At 40.7% G+C, this 21,018-nt stretch overlaps 1 protein-coding gene across 4 annotated transcripts in view; it reads right to left on the bottom strand.

The window, feature by feature from the left end:
- MET (MET proto-oncogene, receptor tyrosine kinase) overlaps positions 1–21,018 on the bottom strand; it is a 73,151-nt gene that overhangs the window by 27,315 nt on the left and 24,818 nt on the right. For all 4 annotated transcript variants that reach the window (XM_057412154.1, XM_057412153.1, XM_057412155.1 and 1 more), the window contains exons 3-9: positions 19,562–19,696; positions 18,008–18,181; positions 12,104–12,264; positions 10,306–10,408; positions 9,962–10,098; positions 7,377–7,541; positions 6,402–6,501 (exon numbers count right to left, since the gene is read on the bottom strand). In XM_057412154.1, coding sequence (XP_057268137.1) covers positions 6,402–6,501; positions 7,377–7,541; positions 9,962–10,098; positions 10,306–10,408; positions 12,104–12,264; positions 18,008–18,181; positions 19,562–19,696 — 975 coding nt within the window. The remainder of the gene's footprint in view (positions 1–6,401; positions 6,502–7,376; positions 7,542–9,961; positions 10,099–10,305; positions 10,409–12,103; positions 12,265–18,007; positions 18,182–19,561; positions 19,697–21,018) is intronic.

Raw genomic sequence — 21,018 nt, 5'->3', positions numbered from 1 at the left:
CAGCTCTCAGTGATGCTAAAGGGACTTGCATCCGTGTAACAAACAGCCCATTTTGATTCCTAGCACAAATTCAGAAATATTCGTGCATCCCCCGTGACAACAAGGTAATCTCTGGGATAAGACAAGGCAGATTTTCGCTCCATTTGCTTACAGTATTAGGCTGTTCTTTCTCTTTTGAATACCTTGTTATACACCATTGACCGTATCTCAGGCTTCATTATATCACATGGACCTAGAAATTCATTTGAATCACTTTTGTAATAATAAGATGCATCATTAGTATAATGGATGATCAAGCTGTACTTTTCCATGATACATGAATATTCATAAAGATATATATCATACTGTGTCTATTCTAAAAAGGGATTACTAAAATATATATTGTTATAAAACCAAATATGTCCCAAGGAATCATTATATTTATTTGATTAATGTAAATTCATTAGACTTTTTATCTACTGTAGAGTAGTGATGTCTCTTAAATGAATAGCAGTGGTATTCATAACTTTGTTTGTGGCTATCTATTAGAATCAGATACTTTACTTTATCAGGCTGGTCTCTGAAGTGGAAGCTTTCAGAAAATGATAAAAATCTAATAATACTATTTGGAGGGGATGCAATGTGACTGATTGGTAAGGTCAAGAAAAATCTTATTTGCAATGCCCTTATTGGTACATGATTTGACATGACATTTTTACCTTGAAATTGGTTTTAGCAATTGAAGAATATGACGGTTTAGTTTTCAAGAAATATTGGATTGAGGACCTATAGGAAAAAAACCCTAATTCAATCTATTGCCTTCTCAATTAAGATACTGCCTATCACCCAGCACCTTTAACTTTTATTTAATTAGGCTTTAAAGTACACTCACTTTAAAAGCTAAGCCTGTATTCTTCTTGTGACTAAAATCTACACCTGAAGACAGTAAGGAAAAAAAGATGTAAAAATTATGGAGCACTTCACAAGCATAAGTAAATACTATACCCCAAAGTGAATAATAATCTATTGCGCAATGCATATGACTCACCACTTAAAGGAACGTATTCTTGTTTCATTTGTAAAATATGACCCTTGAAGCAATTAATTTGAACCTGACCTACAGAATCTCAACCTCGGTGCCCAACTCATTTTTTTTTTTCATCTGACAGAACAACAGGGAAAGTATGAGGGAGGATCTCTGAGCTCCAGAGGTCTCGCAGCAGCTGACCCAGGAAAGAGAGGGGTAGTTGGATGTGTATTACAGGATCTGCCCCAGTCAGATGGCAGAAAAGGGCCAATTTGTCCTTTCACAAAAAGTAAACTTTTGGATTTCAGTGAGGAATGAAAGATGAATGAGGTTAAAGACAGACTGAGACTCTCCAAATGTCTTTTGCCAAAGAATGATTTCTAAATAGAAAGAGGTGAGAATTAAGGTCCAATTTAAGGAAAGCTCATTCAGAAGGCTTTTCTGTGTAGGTGAGAAACTGAGCAGTGACACTCAAGCACTTCAAGTTTTGAAGAACTCATTGGCTTTTGCTGCCATTTCAGGTAGTACAATGAATGGCCCTAATGGATTGGTAGCATTTGTATTCTAGTTGTCTTCTTGGATGAAGGCATGGGAGATGATACTTCTAGTCTGTCAGATCACTGGAACAGAAGGTAGAGTAAAACTTCCCTTGCTCCTGGGTCTGAAAGCCAGCCCTTCTCACAACATGATCGATACTGACCAGGAGTCTAAATTTCCCCCTGGTCTTTGGATGGCCTTGCTACTACCACATCCCTGGCATCCCAGTGATTTCAAAGCATAGGCTTTTCCCTGACTCCAATTGCTGCACTCTTTCCTTGGCAGGAGATGTGCATGAGATGCAGTTTTGGCACACAGACAAAGGCCAGTTGTTCCCCTTTGTGAGGGAAACTCTTTGCTGGGTTTCTGCAGCAGCTTGATGCCACAGAGTCAAGACAGACAGAGGACCCAACCCTGACTGTCTTTGGATAGATAGTCAGGGAAATCTTCAGTAAATACAAGCTCACCATCCCCAGTTTTCAGAGAATTTCTTCTATCATTATTTAATAAATCTAAGGAAGACATTCGCAAGTGAATTCTAGGCATTTTGATGAGTATTAGACATATGGCTTGTTCATGAACTTGTAAATATTGAAGGAACTTCAGGGTGTTTTAAAATTCACCGGTAATACAGCAGTAAATGGCATCTAGCAGGGAGCAATTAAGAAATGCTAAAGATCATTCAAGAGACTACTTAGTAAAGAAATAATTAAAAGTCTGTGGAAAGAGATAATCTTGCATAACTACAGAGTCAGTTGTTTATATTGTGTTTATAAACCTTAGGGAGAAGATTGCTTCTCCCTGATTTTACAATCATGCATATCTTGGGATATTTGTGGTTAGAATAGATTAAGCAGTGTGAATTTATATCCAATTTATATCCAAATGCTACAGCAAAGGATCCCTGAATGACCACTTATCCACTATTGAGGAATCAATGCAAAGTACAGGCTTTCAAAGAGAAAGTATTGGCCTGAAGTATTCAGAAGCACAATTTATAGCAGAGGTTAGAAGACCCTTATTTTGTAAACAGGCTTCTGATCAAACACCACTCCAAACTGTGCAGTTTCTTCACAGGCACAATGCAGAGTGAAAGGAAGGAACAAGCTGGTTCTTCCCTTGTGCACCTCACACAGGGAGCTGGACATGTGAGCAGAAGTGAGAGGGTTTGTGTATCCTTATACATTATCTAGAACCCTTGGGAATTTATGCAGCACTACCTAAATTTTTTGTTCCTAGTCAAAACTCATGAGTCAAAAGAACTCGTAATATAGAAATTAAAAAGAAACACATTGCAAGTATTGAAACAGATGGTTCAATAAATCTAAACCCTTTTTTTACTCATTGAAATATCAAACTCAAAGAAGGCAAAATGTATTATTTTGATAGTGCTAACATAAAATGTAATACAAACACAAGTAGTGTGAACACAGTATTGAACAATTTTAAGGAAATTTAAAAAAATATGAAATGAAAATGATAAAACTGAAAGAAGGCCTTTTTGCCTTATGGAAGAAAAGTTTCAGAAACACTGAACTTCAAACATGAAAGCTGAAATGCTCAACTTAAATGTTTCTTCTATAGGGGCCTGGCATATTGCCCCCAAGACCTTTCAGTCTCAGTGAAACTGCATTTCTTACGGTATGTTTTTCCAGAAAAGCTCTTTTACCAGTTGAACCACTCATTTCTTCCACTGGGATGGAAACAGGCAGAGAAGAACAAACGCCCAAGGGCACATCAGCTGGCTCTGCTCCCTGAGGCTTTGGGATCCAGAGCATCCCCAACAGCTCCTGCTGCTTACAAAAGTGACCCTGCACTCACACTGTGACTCTAGGCTACAATTAAGCCTGAGGGACAGGTAACTTACAGGAAAAGGTGAGACCTCTTTTAAGTTGGGCACCACCAGTTTTAGGCAAATGGGAGAAGGCCTCAGAGGTGGTGGGAAAAATGAGGAGAGCTCTAGGAAACAACACTTAGCAGGAGAATTTGGAGTGGTTTGGTTTGTTTTAACTGGAGAAGAGAAAGGCTGAATCATAATGTAGTGCAAATATGAAAAATTAGCAGGAGAGACTGGTAATCTCTTGTTTGTGTCCACTGAGGGTTAAACAAGAAGATAGCTAATTTGCAGCCAGGATTTGGGTTAATTATTAGAAAGGAGTCTTTCCAAACCACTAGGTAAGCAGGTAAAGCAGCTCTCCAAAGCTTGTTTAAGCAAGGTTGTGAAATTTCTTTCACAAGGAGCTTTATTAACAACCTAAACAAATATCTGTCAGGCAGTGGTCTGCATACATTTGCTCCTGCCGCAGGGAAGCAGGGCCAGGCTAGGTCTTTGTGGTCCCTCCTAGCTGTACTTTCCTTTGATGCTTTGGGATGTGTTTCAGTGCTGGCTTTGTTTTTCCCAAGAGCCAGAGTTTCTGAATGCTGACAAAAGCAGCTTCTTGGAGGAGGCTGGTGAGAGAAAACTGAAAAGAAAAACGGCTTAAATAACTATTAAAAAAAAATGACTCAGCTGTCCTCTCCCCAGCTAAGGAAACAAAAAGATAAATAACCTCAGCTATAGGACTTCTTGATCATCTGGTTTATATTGTACTGTTTGTCTGGGTTGGTTCTATTCAGGACCACACCTGTTTTCTCCCTTATTAATGGGATAGCTGGTCATTGCAGTGCTCTGGATCCCTGCAGGAAACAGTTCCTCATCATTGTTGATTCTTGTTTTGACTGGATGACAGTTTGTTTTTTTGGCATCTCGCTTATGCATAGAGCCCAGAATCTTCAGTGCAGGATGGGGCAGGCTGCAGCCATAGGCATCCTCCACCAGCAATTTCCTCAGTTACACAGTGCAATCTTGTTTTGCCACTTATAAATCTTCCCCTCTTCCTAAGAATTAATATCCTTCCTTGAGAAATAAGCTTGAGGCAAAGACTAATGGCAAAACAAATGGCAAGCAGAGCTGGGCTGTCACAGAGGTAGGGAAAGCCACTGAGTGCCAGAAGCCTTTAATTTCAATAGAGCAAAATATATTGCTTGGCAATGTCAAAGTATAAAAAACTCCAGATTAGCTATTGCACACTTTGTGCAGGGAGAAGGTATTTGTGTACAGCTGCTTTACACTGGGGCAGATTCTTAGAGATCAGCAGTGGTGGGAGACAGATACCCCTATAGAAGAGGGGGTCAGACCTGCCTCTTCTTGTGTGTCTGCAAACATCATGCACACTGCAAGGTATGAAAAGAAAAGGAATAAGGGAGATAACTCTGTCTAGGTCCACATGTTTTTTCAACAGCAGATTAAAAGGCAGGATGGCAGGAAACTGCTGCTAAAAGTAAAGGTTGCTCCTGAATATTTGGGGAAGAGAATAAACTTTAGTGTTCATTGCCTGGAGTTGCGAGTCACTTTTGCATAGTGAATTTAGTTCTTTAAAACTTCCAATACTTTCAAATTCTGAGAAGTCCCAAGTGTTTGACAAGAAAGGTATGCAGAACCAGGGCCTGAAGAGAAGCAGCATTGCACAGTCTCACAGAATAACTGAAAAAGTTGAATGATCTTTACTTCAAACAAAGGTCTGCTCAGATCCATATAAAGCAAAATCCAAAGAGCCAATTTCAGCAATGATCTTTTATTTGGACATCTGTACTTAGAAATAATCATGCCCATATTACTTAAAACCTAATAAATTTTGAGTTTGGTTGATATCACTGGAATGTTTTGTTTTCTGACTTGTAGGTAAAGTGTCTTTTCAGTAACATTGAACATTGTGTTTCATTGCAGGGTCACTGATTTTCAGATTAAAATCTGAACCCATTAAGTTATAAGCCACGATTACATCCAGCTGAAATTCAGGTCCTGACACTCACAGTATTATACAAATTAGGATCGTGAAGAATATTATGACCTTGAAGCTATAAAAGACTGCAAATCTGCAGACATACCACTTAAAATGCTTTCAGCAAACTTAGGTCTAATACTTAGAATTCAATACAGGAGACAGTGTACGATGATCATTAGAAATAAGCCAGGAATATAAGCAGTCACATAGCTTGTCATAAGGAGTGTAGGTCAATTTAGCTCCAGTTAGGCTAAACAGGCCCTACAGGATAAGAAAATGTTGGAGGTACAAGACAAATGTGTAAGCAAAAGCCTACAGGAAACAGTTTCAGTACAACTAGCCAATAAATGTCATCGTTGCATTACAAAAATTGTAGATCACATGGTCATATCTGAACACTTAGATTTAGACACTGTATTATCAGTGCAGGTAACAAAAGAAGGCCCTGACTGATGTTCTGTTTGTGCAGAGGTAGCCAACTGCAAAAGCCTTAGTATCTCTTAAAACTCAGTGGCTGAACTTGGTAAATTAAGAAAGATTTGCTCCAGTAGGTAATTTGGCAATCAGAAATTCTTCAAAATAATACTTACTTTTGCTTTTATGTATTTACTTTACTTCCTTCTTTGATGCTTGTTCCATTTTCCTCCTATATCCACAGTCACCATTTAAATTCATTTCCTACCTATCACAGTAGCACCTGAACTTGCCATGTAATGTGACATACCTGTATTGCATTGTTTGTCACTGGATTTACACTGTTAAACTGCAATATAAAAATCTTATTGGATACTATGAAAGCTTTATTTCTTTGGAAGAAGGTCCTTGGTAACTCTTGTTCTATAGCCAGTTTAATTTCAAATTTGTTGCTGAGTTTTGTCTGTGCAGTGGAAACAGTCTGTGTAGAAAACACCAACATGTCGGTGGAAGCCCTGAAGTTCCAAGGCAAAAATCAAGGTTTTTTGACTGCAAATTCTGTGCCATTCACCACACAAAGATGACAAGGTAACAGATTGTCTTCTCCAAGACTGACTCACCACAGAGAAGTTCATTCCCAGTTTAGGTACAGTAATCACCATCTGAGGAAAGCACACTGAGTTCAAGTTGATTCCCTGAGCTGTGATTGTACTTCCACCGCTAGGAAAGATTTGAAAAAAAAAAAAAGGGAAAAGGAAAAAGAAGATGAGTAGGATAATGATACATCTGCTATGATAATCTTAATTACAAATTATGTTTTAGAGTAAATGACAACATAAAGCCAGAATTAGGGATATATGGGGTGAATGCAAATACATGGCTCTTAGCAGTAAGATTATTTTTCTGGGAGACAAATTTTACACTTGCTATAACTACTAATCAAATACAAGAAAAAGAAAAATCATTTTTAAAATTGTGGCATTGCAGGATGTAAAACAAATGCATACATTTTAAAGGAGGGTGTATACTTGCGCTTAGCATTTGCTAACTTACGTAACTTATTGCTTTCAACAGTGCCGAAAAAGGTGTCTTTTTTACTGCTGACATTTTTTTGGCAAAGGAAGATGGCTTGGATTAGAGCTACTGAGACCATAAATATGTCACTTAAAAACACACATATGCTACCATACATGTATATTCATAATATTTATGTAGGCCTGGATTTAGACTGTTTTAAAATCCTTTTGCTCTCCTGAGTCCTGCTAACTTGTCACATTAAATGATTTTCCTCACTCATCAGTGTGATGTCCAGACGCAGTGTAGGAGACACGGTTAGCTGTACCGTATGCATCTCAGCAGGACATCACAGGTACACTCGGCAGCAGCTACGAGTTAAATCACATAAAGAAAAGAGGTGCCCTTCTCCTTCACCTCTGAAAGGAAATGATCTGCCCTCTGCAACTGCACCATAATAGAAGCAATTGGCATGGCAGATAGAGATAAAAATGCAATTTCTTTTAATAGATTGCTGCACAGCGTAGCCATTCTTCTTTCATTCCCTACTTTTCTTATTTCTGTGAGAAACTTTTACTCACCTAAGAAAAGATTTGGCCGGATGAATTTTTAAAACAACAGGGTCTTCTCTGTATGTGAAATGGCCGCTCGCGTCTCGAATGGCTTTGTCGATTCCTACCCTCACACGATATTCCTGGGGAATTCGTTGTGCCGGAGTGTAGCACTCCACAGTGCTTGCTGATACACTGGAAGGGCAGAAAAAGGCTTACTTGTCAGCACTGTAAAACGTGTACTCGGTTTAAAACACTGGCCTTCAGTGAGCCCCAACCTCTCCTAAGGATCCACTTCTAAAAAAATGTCACTGAGACTCCCACTGGATGATCGTACTGCAGCAAACAAGCATGGTGTGAGGGAGAAACAGCAACACCGCTTACGCTCAGGATTCATCTTAACTGGATTGACTATCACCTCGCCTGCTGCAAGGTATTTCCCTAGTGCTTGTGACAGACACATCAGCCCCTGCACCCTGCAAGGGCAGCTTCCAGCCTGGAAAACAACAGCACACTCCAGGTTTAAGGAGAATGACTTGTTCTGCTGTAACCATGAGATAATGTCATTCTCTTTCAAATCCACAGGGTTTACTCTGTGTTAAAAACCTCAAGAAAAGGTCCTGGAGGAGGATGAACCAGCATGTCCTGCCTTGGGGGGACCTGCTGACTGGGGGTGCTGCCAAGGGGTAGGCAGAGGGCAAGCAGAAGGGAGGAGAAGGTGAAAATTCAGGAAGAGCTGGCTGAATTCAGCAGAGCAGCATGGCCTCTGGGATATTCACCTTTCCCTGTCTCTCTCATGCTTGGCCCTGGAAGTCCTCCTCCTACACTGAGCTCAGTGGGAGGGTGGGCAGCAGAGGTGTGAAGGATATTGAAGTGCATGAAGTGTGGCTGCAGGGAGCAGAGCGTATGAGAAGCAAGGATAACAACTGATTGGAGAAGCAAATGTAACTCTACCACCTGGTTTCAGTGATTTGGGCCCCTCCAGGAGCCCTCCAAGTGGGGCCATTCTCCAGGGATGTGAGAGATTGCCCCCAGATTAGAAGAAAGGGGCATTTGCTGGCACTTCTGAAGCTTTCCAGGAAGGTGGGGTTTACCAGGTGCCATAGGGTTCAATGGCTTGTTCATATGTATCTGGAAGCTTTTAACCATATTTTAAAGGGAAAAATAACCCCTTGATCTTGCTGCCCTCAGAACTGTGGAAAGCTGCCAGTTTAGGTAGAGAAATACCTGCCCTGAGAAACTGGCCAAGTCCTGTGTAGAAGTCTCCAAGGCTGGTGAGAAAGAGGGGTGCTGGCGATGCTAACTGGATAAGCCCCAGCTACGGTTTGATACCTACAGGTCCACCTGACCAAAGCAGATGTCTGCTTCTGAGTTGGCTGTCATTTCACCCCCACAGCAGACTTCTCAAATGGATCAGACGAATCATTCCCTAAAGGTTTATATATTTATCCATTAGCTGACCAGCTGAAATGATGACATCAATAAATGCCATCTTAAACTATTAAGTAGCCATTGAACAGAAGTGCTGAAGATAGATCTTGTTAGTGATTAAATATCAGACTTGAATACCAAAATCCCCTTCTTGATTTAGTCAGTCTTAGCTGATTTGATCAAGAGCATACAATAAATCATCTAGCAGCAAAGAATAAAATTTATCTTTCCTGACTGAGTCTGATGTTAACTAATAGGCTATTGCTTCCCCACATTCTCTGCAAGTGTGATGTTTCACCACTACGACTTTCATAATCATTAGAAGAGACCTATTTTTATTTAGAGGAATTGCTGGACATCCTCTTCCTGGAATACAGTGAGCAGGATTCTGCCCTTGGCCACAGAGGTGACAATTCTAGAGCCACCTTGCTGTACCTGAAAACAGGACTAGGCAGGACTTTCTTCATGGTAGAACAGCTACCAAATTCAGGATGTTTCTCTGCCCATAGGAGAGAGTATGTACTTAGTATTTAACATTTATATTCAGCTGGGATTGAAGGCGTTTCCATACAGAGCATGTCAAAGATTTTTGACTGAGCTTCTACTGGATCCAGTACAGAGCCACAAGAAATTCTGGCTTGATCCTCAAAACAATTTTACATACAGCAGGAAAAGTCCCAAACTGATGCTGGTCTGGAGGCTGTTCACTGATAGTAGTGCAGAAATAACTGCTCATCTGCATGAGATCCACGCTCCCACACTGGTCAGGTTTCCACAGAACAAACCAGTAGGAAATGGTAACCTACACCCAATGGATGCTCACTGGGAGCTGATACAAAAGAGGGGGCTGAGTGTATGGAAGTTGGGACGACAAAAATGATGGGAAATGGGCAGTTTCTAATCCATTAGACTGATTTGCTACTTCTTTATGCAACCTTTTAATGAGGTTAATGAAGGCTTCACGGAATAAACAAGTCTTCCAGGGAACCGTTGTTCCTTCTAGAAACCTTTCAGACATCCTAAATTCAGGATGTAATCCAGAACTGAAGGTTACTGCAGTATCATTTGTCTGTTATGAAACACAAGGGGAGGACAGCAATGCATGTCTGTATTTTTCTTACTCCAATACATTTTAATCAAGCCATTCCAATATCATAGGCATCACTTTTTAGTAAGTACCTTACCTTTGCAAGGTGCACAGCTTCTCACCAACAAAAATCCTTCTGTTTTTTCCACTGTTAAGGTATTTTCCAGATACAGTAAGCAATGTTCCTCCAGATTTGGGGCCATAGGTGGGAGAGATACTTGTTATTACAGGATTCTGGGTGGGGTAAAAATAAAAACAGTGTTACATTATTTTCAAAATGTGAAGAGGAAGACTCTTAAAACATTTACTAGCGTTTCCGTGATGTAATAATAAAGCCAACAGGAATATAGAATTACCATACTGGATTGGACTCATGAGGAATCTCCTTCCAGTTAATATTGAAGCTAATTTTGACAACAAAGTTTGAATCATAGTACTCACCACATACGAAAATGTATTGAATAGTGTTTTGCCATGTCCAACAGAAACACTACTGGATATATTAAAACTTGGATTTTTTGCAGCGGGAACTGTGCATTCCAACCTTTGGAAAACAAGGAAAAAGATTGGATTACATCTTTTTTTCTGGCTTGATTTTCTGTATTAAAATAGAACCACTTTAAACTCATAACAATGGAGGATCCATACCAAACAAATCATCTATCTATGTGTGTCAGGAACATTTCAGAAATAACAGCTAAAAGAACTGTGGTTGTCTTTTTTAATGCTAAATACAAACACTGTGGTGTTTATACTTGGCCAGAGAAAATAATTTTAGTGTATCAAATGCATTTTGGATAGAAAGAAGCATGCTAGAGAAAACAAATACCTCCCATTCAATGGCTGAGTTGGTTTTTGGAATTTTCCTTATGTGCCAAATTTTGGCAGACAAAAGGATTAGAAAAAAAATGCATCATATACACAAGTTTGTTGTATAAAATGAAATATTACCAAAAATCAAACTTGAGCTTTTGTGGCAGCATGTGTCAATGTATTACGTTACATCTACAAAGTCTCACATATAGAATTACAGAATCAACTAAGTTGGAAAAGACTTTTAAGATCATCAAGTCCAACCATTACCCCAGGACTGCCAAGGCAACCACTAAACCATGTTCCTAAGGACCTCATCTACATGGTGTACGAACACTTCCAGGGATGGTGATTCCATCACTCCCCTGGACAGCCTGTTCCGATGCCTGAGCACCCTCTCTGTGGAGAAATTTTTCCTGATATCCAATGTAAACCTTTCCTGCTGCAGCTTGAGGCTGTTACCTCTTGTCCTATCTCCTGTTACCTGGGAGAAGAGACTGACCCCCACCTCACTACAACCTCCTTTCAGTTGTAGAGAAAGATAAGGTCCCACCTGAGCCTTCTCTTCTCCAGACTGAACAACCTCAGTTCCCTCAGTGGTTCCTCATAAGACTTACTCTTCCAGACCCTTCACCAGCTTTCTTACCCTTCTCTGGCCCTGCTCCAGCACCTCAATGCCTCTCTTGCAGTGAGGTGCCCAGAACTGAACACACAAGCTAGTCTGCTTAAATAATTTTGTTTGCATTAAAACTTCAGAACAGCAGATGGGAAAGTGCTCAGTACTTCTGCAGGGTGACCTTTTCGCTGTTATGTATGTGAAAATCGAGAAGCTGTGCCATGATTTGCACACTGCTTTGGTAGTAGTCACACGCTTTGAACTAAGAGAGGATGTTCACTGAATCTCACAACCATCATAACCTCTGTCTTAAATTTAAGCCATTATCCCACTGTCTCAAATACTTCTTTCTTCTTTCTGAGAAGGAGGAGGAGTGGTGCAGCTGAGGGTCACAAGCCTGTGGATGACGAAATACCTGCATCTTCTCACATTTCTCTCCAGCAGCTTCACAGATCAGGAAGACGGAGGTGACATAACTGAGTCCGGTGGGATCCTGGCCAAAGGAACCTGCCCCCTTTTCAAACCTTTGAATAGTTTCATTCTTGCCAGCTCCCACAGATGTTGAACAGCATTTTGCAGACAAACCAGAAAAAGCTGCTGTAGGAGCTATCAGCATTAACTAGATTTATTTGATCTCCATTTCGAGCCCTTTTTTTCTTGGGGAGCTTATCAAACCAATCAAAAGGGATTGTTTCCTGTTTGAAATCTCAGGATCAGAGATGACACTGACAGACTGAATGTTTATAGTGAAAATCCATACCACATAAAGAACATCTGTATAAAGGGAAATTCTTATTTGAGGTTTCTTACTTGTTTTTGTTACTAGATTTTGCTTCCAGGGCACAAATTTGTCCGCCGATGTGGACTACTGTATTTTTTAATTCAAATCTACTGTTTTTGCTGAATCCGAAGTCCCATCCACACAGGGTCAGTTTTGTCCCACCTTCTAAGGGAGCGCTGCTCGGGAGAATCTGTTAAAAAAATATTGTGTTAGTTAAATCAGGTTTTCTTGAACTTCAAATGCAGTTAAAGAATGTGCAAAGGAATAATTTTAGAAAAGCATTTCTTCTGGTAGACTATGTCCTACCATTCATCTTAATTGTTCTTCACCTTCCATTTGTCACATTATGAGCTTTCCCTGACAGTGGCAATAAATAACAAAACCTATACTAGAAAGCTTTGAAGGATAGTGTTTAGGGGCACTGGACAAGCTGTGCATTGTAACAGTCTTTTAAATCCTACCGTTCTTGTCTTTCACATCTTATTTCTGGCATGTTAAACACACAACGTACTTATTTTTTAGAAGCTGAATGCTGAACACAAAAGAGCCCCAAAATGACCATTTTTTGTGAGCTTGATAAAAGTCAGGTTCAGAGTGAAGTAGCTTCAAAGACACCATAATCCGATATCGCATTGGCTGTGATAAAGTTAACATTACTTCTGCTGTTCTTTCCTTAAATCTTTTACATTTGGTCACCTCTAACTCTGAGGTAAAAATAAACCACCCCTCAGAAACACAGAGACAATCTACAAAGGAAATGCTTTTTTTTTTTGTATATTGTAAATTGTCCTGTAAAATATAACAATGGTGGGAAAAATGTAGGAACACTACAAAAGTCTTACAAACCTCAGCCAAAGTACTGATCAGTACTGCCATTAGAAAAAATAAAAATGAAAAAGACATTGGTTCAGGGTTTATGGGGACTTTTAACAATACCGCTTAATTCTGCAAACACACCAGTACCACTGGACAAACAACACGGAATGAAAGACTGAACTTATACTTGTGGCCATAGTGCCTAAATGTCTTCAACTTAATGCTTTAGTGATACTAATTTTTCCCCTAAAATGCAATACAGCTGTGCCTTTCAAAGGACCCAACTTAATTTTCAAGCTGAAAGGAAAGTGTTTGAGAGATACTTGGCTATTATTTCATCTGGAAATCCAGTAAGACAGCACATTTCTTTTCAACTCTCTTGCAGCTATACTTCAAGACACTTACAAATGAACTATTGTAGATAGAAAGGCAGCTGAAGAATACTTCAAAAGAATTATACCATATATTCAATATAGGGAAATTTACTGCCCCCATTAGAAACCAGACAAAGAGTCTGATCCAAAATGCACTGAAGCCAGTAGGAATCTCTCCCATTTTAATGAGCTTTGAATCAGTTCTCAATAAGCAAAGAAGAGGGAACCTATGCAGGAACAGTACTTTTGCACAAAACCCATGAAAGGGCAATGACGCTTGCACAGCTCCCTGACACACAGCACTGCAGCCAAGAGCAAGCAGTAAGTACCCCATGGAGTCTGTGCTATTCCCAACTTTAACTTTCCCTTATTTCTTTGGTTTTTTTTTCTTCAAAATCTGGATTGACTTCAGATCCCAGTTTTCCACTTTGCCTAATATCTCAGCACACTATCTATTTTTGGAGTAACAAAACCCAAGCAGAAACTGAAATTGCTCTGTGGGGGTACAGGATGTCTCGATGTTTTGTACAATAACGCACTGATGTGTGGTATTTGAAGAGTTTGAAATGTAATCCGCAAGTTAGCAAAATAAGGGCGTTAAAATCAGGCTTCATTAAGCCATACAGAATAAAAACCAAAGGCACTTAACTGGTTTGGAGTGATCTTACCTGCCAAAAGAGACTTGTGGTAGCAGCCCATGTGCCTTAACTGAGGGAGAGTAAAAGTATTTACTACATTCTGCCAGCAAATTTAGGAGGCAAGACCTCTAAGCAGAGTTTTTTAAGTGCAAATTCTGCAGAAATTCCCCCAGTGTTTTTATCCATATGTTACTTTTGTACCATTTGTTCTGTACAATGAAACCTCTGAAAGTTAAATGAGATTTCCCAGACTTGTTCTTGGGAGTTTACAGGAATGAATACTGAACCAATAGAGAACCTCCTGGACTTTGAACCGAGGTATATATAGGCATCTTCTGTGTGCTTACATTGCACAGGAAGTAGCAGAAAGTAAGCAAAACCCAAATCAGTTATAAATGCTATGAAATTCAGGGTATAAAAGTTCCCCATAGCAAGGAAAACTTCACTGATAACATGGAGCAAGTCCTGCTGCAAGGCCTGCAGTTCTGCTTGTCCCTGCTGCTCTCTGGACTTTAAGGCTAATAAAGTTAACTTTTTCCTTTTGGAAAAAATTAAAGCGTTATGTTTTCCTTTTGCTTATGTTGACAGCCATTATGCTAATATCCACTCACATACTTTATAAATTGTTGGAAGAAAGTATCTATTTATTCAAGTTTCATCAGCCCGTTCATTTTAATTAAGAGGCAGGAACATGTACAAGGCCATATGTGGAATTTCCAGCAAAACCTCCAATCTAAACAGGCAGCAGAAGGCCTGATGTTCTCGAAATGTCTGAGACGAAAGCCAGCTAAACTGACTGACTTTAAAAACAGCAACAAACCATGGCAGATTTTTGACCACAACAAAGAATCAAAAGGGAGACCAATTTATTTCTTCTTACATACTGTTCACCTTTCAGCGTGACCTGAATGCTGCAGGCAGATGCCTGCAATTTGTTCCAGCAACAAGTGATCTTCAAGGAGACTCCCTCGAGTCCCCAAATCTCCTCTAGCACCACTTGCCCAGTCTGACAAAACACGCCTTGCTGTTGGCAGAGGGATGGATGGGAGTGGGGTACAGTGCCAAGGTGTGCGGTGGGATCCCATGTCCCGGTGCCAGCCCTGCTGTGCCGTCAGGAGCTTTCAGTGCAGGGCTGCTCCCCACCACCCATGGCTCCAAGGGAAGTGCTTAAAGTAGGGCAGAGAGACAAAGGTCTCCACAGGAGGACACTGGGTTTCTTCTCTGCCATCACTCCTGAGATGAAAATCCAATTATTTTTTTCCACTGTGCACTACCTTGTGCAATAACCTGGGAAAACTTTGTTGAAGACTTTAGCTAGCTAAAGTCCACAGGACCAGACCCCTGGAGAAGATCTCTGTTCCCCTCAGGTTAAAGCGATCATATGACATATCTCAAGCAACCTCTCCTGCTGAAAGCTGCAAAATATTCGGGAGATGTTCAGACTGAATTTCAGATACTATGCAAAGCAGGTCATCCTCTGTTTGTTAGGAACAAAACAAGCTTGTTTCTCATATTTTATACATATGGGTTTAAAGACAGATCAGAAGATGATGAATAATCTGTTTTATATTTTTTTTCAGTAATCATGTTAAATGTCATGGTCCAGTAGAGCATGAAATCTGTTTTAACAGCAGCAATCCAAAGGGATTTAAGTACTCAGCTGCATTTTTTCCCTTACAAGCCTTCTAGAAGCAATTTCTACCAATGTGGGCATGCTGTAATTCAAGATTTACTTTAAGATCCATCAGTGCCACAGATGCATATTCATTACAAGGGCAGGCTGGACTTGGCAGGGCTGAGCCACATGGGGAAGGGGAGCACCCACTGCCCCACATCCAAGGCACGCTCCCCTGGATGAGTTCTCGTCCACCCAGCAACTGCATAGGGATGCAGAGGTGGCCCTGGGGACTCATCTCTCCATCTAGGTACCTCCGCATAGGTTCCAGGCACTTGGTTCTTAAAACTGCTGAGTGCACAGACTCATAATTGAAATTAAAGAGGGCTACATGAGCTCAGCACCTCTGAAAATCAGAAAATAAGCAGTTCAGAGCCTTTGCAATCTTTTAGGAGGCACAGCAACATACAGCCATTGCTGGAAAGTTTTGCCAAGAAAAAAGCATTAAGGGATGCTGCTTGTGCCTGCAGAAGTCTTCTAAAATGTATCAGGCCTAACTCTCAGTGTAGCCCTTTGAATTAGTTTCATTCAAACAAAGGCCAGAAATGACTATTTGTTCATCTAATACTGCCTTTTGAAATAAACATGTTCTTGTACAAGGGAAAAGTAAACTATTCACATTCTGCATTAGCAATTTTTTTACATCTCCTTTGCGCAAAGGTAAATGGCAACAGAAGGCAAGGCAAACACAAACACCCCCCCTTTCCATCTCTTTTATGTTTGATTTCTATGATGTTTCACTGTTCATTGAATTTTGCCTGTGTTAGTCCTAAATTTTACATCTGAAAGGTGAAAATGGAAAAGAAAAAAACAACCCATACACATGTGTTTCTAGGTTTGTTTCTAGATTATTAGCTGTTGTGCCTGAGTACTCTTTAAAAAGTTGTTGTGCATAAAGTCATCTGCCTGGTTGGAAGAAACACATGATTCTTAAAAAAAAACAACCCTTTTCTCTCCCTTCTCTCCCTCTCTGAGATTTTAGCACTTCAAACTTTCCATTTATCAGCTGTATGCCCATAAAGGAAATCTATTTTTAACTACATGTTGTAGGTTAAATGAACTAACAAAAGCAAATGGGTATAAATGCTACTAGAAAGTTTAATGCTTGTCCTTCCCTCAGTTTTCTAGTCTGCTAAGTGCCCCACAAGCCTGCACCTTCACAGCACTGTCACACTTCACATGGGATGATTCGGTTACACGTACAGCTGGCCGGTATGGATCCTGCATTAACCATAGCTAAACTAAAACAGGATTGCATCAGCACGGCCCTCAGCTCATCCGTGCGGTTGTGTTCTCGCACACCCTTGATGGGCTTTGGCTGGCTGGCAGCAGCCTCCTGCTGTCCCCTGTCCCAGGCAGGGGTGCACCTACAGGCACCCCTATGGGGTTCCCCCCATTGGATTGAGAAGCCAGGGAGGGAAGTTAGGAACAAACATCTCCCCCAGGGTGGTGCTTTGATTGACTGCTCTGCCACAGAGCTGAGGTAGGGCACAGAGGGATTTTTCCCTACATCATGCCTTCCTTCAGCACTGGAGCTGCATGGGGATGGAAGAGCAGCAAGGCTGGAGAGCTCCTGTGTTAGGTCACGATGTGGCACCTGTGGGTGGGAAATGCTTGCCTCTACCTCCTCCCTTTGAAAGGGTTCTGAAAGGAAGAGTGCTCCTTTTTCACTGGCCTTTCCAATCAGATCCCTGCCAGGCTAGCTTGGACCCATGTTGTTTCCCCCCTATGAGTGCTTCGCAGGGATAAGGCTCTCCTGTGGAAAGCCAGGATGATCAAACAGACCTGTCCACCACAGAATCATAGAATGGTTTGGGTTGGAAAGGACTTTAAAGATCATCTAGTTCCAAACCCCCTGCCATGGGCAGGGACAACTGATCAGGTTGCTCAAAGCCCCATCCAGCCTGGCCCTGAACACTGCCAGGGATAGGGCAGTCACAACTTCTATGGGCAACCTGTTCAGTGACTCAACACCCTCACAGTAGAGTTTCTTCCATATATCTGATGTAAAACTATCCTCTTTCAGTTTAAAGCCATTCCCCCTTGTCCTATCACTACTTGCTTCTATAAAAAGCCCCTCTCCAGCTTATATGTCAGCTCCTCCAGGCACTGGAAGCTGCTGTAAGGTCTCTGTGACCCTTCTCTTCTGCAGGCTGAAGAACTCTAGCTCTCACTGCCTGTCTTCACAGGAGAGGTGCTCCAGCCCTCTGAGCATCTTCTTGGCCCTCCTCTCATGAGCAGGTGAGCCCGCCGCACTCAGTAAGAGCATGCGCATCCAGCCAAAGGCTTTATGGATACCTTATCCAAGGGGAAGTCAAGGAAAGTAGACACTTCATTTATCATAACTGCATAGAAATAAACAGAAAATGCCCCCAGAGCACAGACCGCATTCTTCCCTCAAAGATAAATATGTGAAATCTCCCGTTTTACCTCATAAACCTTAGGCAAGCAGGTCTCCTGAGTCCAGGTGCTGCTGGCACAGGCAGCAGACCGGAGGCACTGCTGGCCACACCAGCCACACTCCATGAAGGGAGGTGCCAGCAGGCACTGTCTGCAGGACCTGAAGTGATGGCAGCCTGGCCCCTTCAGTGGGATCTTTGTTACCTGTAGATGGAAAGACATGATGCACAGATCCTCTAAATACATACACTAAGTGGCAGAGAGAGTCTCTTTTTATGCAGTGCGCCACGGTGCTACTCAGATTTCAGATGTGCAAGCCATGGTTTGACTTCTCTTTAGCTCAGTAATTATAGGATCTTATAAGTAATTTAACTGACATGATTTTAAATTCGCTTGGGAGAAACCCTAAAGGCATCTTACTGTTATATACAGTTACTACCAGCATCTGGTGTTTACAGCAAGATAACATTTTTTGCTGATGGAAAAAGAAAATAGCAGTGTGCTCCTCCCAGTTCTGCATTAGTTCTTGGAAAAAACAGTGTATCTCAGTGTGCCTTAGTTCATATGTTTGTAAAAATAGGCATGATGGGTATTTCAACCTTGGCAAGGCTGTATTAATGTCTGTGACGCATTTCCAGCACGTGACTGCCCATGTACTTGTTTTTTAACACTTATATTAAACCCCCCTACATTATACCTAAAATAGAAATTAAAATGTATATTATTTAAGATATCAGGCTATTCAGGATAACAGTCATTCTTAATAGATAACAATTACTTTTAGTAAAAATATTAAAATCAGCAATTACTACATAAGTACATCATACTTTACATCTCAGTCCATTCCTTGAATTTATTTTGGACATTTTCTTGAAGATTACTGTTGTAAATATCTCATACATTTCTAATAAATGATTAATAACCACCTTTACTAATGGCTGATGTATTTCTGTAAATTCTTATAGAACTCAAGAAGTCAAATTATTGCTTACGATTATGGTTTAGATTATCTGTAACATTATCTGGTGCTGTTTTAAACCTATTCTACAATGCATATCTACTTCTGACAATAGCGTATTTATGACAGCTCTTCATCTTTTATTAACCCTTTGCAGACTACACGCTAAACCTTACTATGAACACTGACTCCCCATTTTAAACAAACCCACGTAACTCTTGCACACATACCCCTCCTTCAAAAGTTATGATGTTCTGACACAAACCAACAAAAGCCAGGAAACTGAGCACCATTCTTTTCTTAAGCCATTGTGTGGTTTTTCTTTGCAAGCACTTGAATTATGGACAGGGTTTCAGCCTTAAAATTTGCATTTCCTGGCTTTTGTTGGTTTATATCACAGCTCTTACATTATTTAAACATTTCTCAATATTAGGCCATCGGTTTGTTTAACTGGGGGGGGAATAATCTTGGAGGAAACTTACCCCTCCAATGTTCCCAAGGGAATGGCGATGCTGGGAGGATGCAGAGCATAAAGCAGCAGTGTGAACAGTTGCTCTTACTGAAAGTTGTTGTTCTGAAGGCAAGTTTCCACAGTGCACAGAAGGGTTAGATTATGAACCACTCACCTTTTTCCCAGTCACTACCAGGGTATAGCCATCATCTGCTAATGAATTCTTGACGACAACTTGGGGAGAGACGGGGTGGGAGTCAAGCTGAAAGCTGACATGTGGAGCTGTGGGTTCTGAACGGGAAACCACTATCTAAGAAAGAAATAAATTGGGAAAGTCAGCAGGCAGTGTGTGACACAAACGCATGCTCCTCAGTGGTCTTGCATTCCTACCGCTTCCCTGCTTGCATAAATTACTTTACATTACATTGCATAATATTTTGCATAATGTTCCATCATGATCTGATTAAAGAGCTATAAAATCTACTTTATTTAACACAGCAAAATCATGTCTGTTGGAGGATCCTCAAAATACACTGTATTTATTAAAATATGAAGGACTCATTGCATGTTTTCTCATCTTTAATTTCAGGTATTTATAAATCAACCCTAAAAAATGAAGATGGGTCACTTAGCCCTGTGCATTGAGGAAAGAAGAATTTTATCTACAAGGTCAATTTAAAAGAATCTTAAAACTCCAGGCTTTCAAAAGTCAAAGGTATTTCCATTTGTTTTCACTTTGGTCCTTCAGTTTGAAAAGTAAAGTTTACCCTGTGTTAACCGTATCTGGTCTTGATGCACGTGGGGCCATTAGAATGCAAACCTATGGCAGGCACAGGTCACCACTGATGAGCAGTGCTACAGAGCCAGAAATACATGGAGTTTGATTCCCAGAGCTGGTGAGGTCGCTGTTGCTGTAGGCAAGCTCCTTGCAAAATGTGGCTGGGCACCTTGAGGTGTGGGTCCTGCTGGTTTCTGTAGGAGCCAGGTGTCCAGGACAGAGTGCTCAAAGCACATCTTAAATGACAGGGAGAGCTGGAGACTTCTTTGGAAGATGCTCCAAAACAGGAGCCTAATTTAGTTGTCCTGAAGCTCCTTTGCAACAGCCTTCTCTCTCTCTCAACTTTAGGAGATCTTAGGGAGATTAGTCACACCAGCATGAAATTCCCCGACTAGTCATCTCTCTGCATCTTGAGTTACCTAAATACTTTTGAGAATTTGGGCCTACTCCTGCAAACACACGCTTAACTTTACTACTGTAACTTTGTTGACTTTAATGGGATGAGTCATGGCTGTTAAACAGAGGCATAAAGCATCTGCAGATTGGGGTGGATATTTGATAGTGAGATTTTATAGGCTTGTGCCTGTGATCCAGAAGGATGCGCGCCCAAATGTGATAGCATCAGGCAACAAAGGCAGAGGATTGTTTACACGAGGGAAGATCATGTTCATGTTTCAAAAGCTGAATCATGTGTAGTTTGCTTAAGGACTTTAGATAATCAACATTTGCTGAGATTGAATGGGGTTCATTATTTAAAAAGATTGAAGCCATTCTGGAAATAACTTGTATGTCAAATGTTTAATTTTTCACTATAATGAAGCTTTTCTTTTGACTGTGAAGGCAGCATCAGAACA

The sequence above is a fragment of the Pezoporus wallicus genome, unplaced genomic scaffold (genome assembly GCF_028554395.1).
Source record: "Pezoporus wallicus isolate ANWC-B61680 ecotype Strahan unplaced genomic scaffold, APGP_CSIRO_Pwel_v1 contig_3858, whole genome shotgun sequence".
Lineage (NCBI taxonomy): Eukaryota > Metazoa > Chordata > Aves > Psittaciformes > Psittacidae > Pezoporus > Pezoporus wallicus.
Note: the sequence above shows the minus strand (reverse complement) of the source record. Positions and strands in the feature narration are given on the sequence as shown.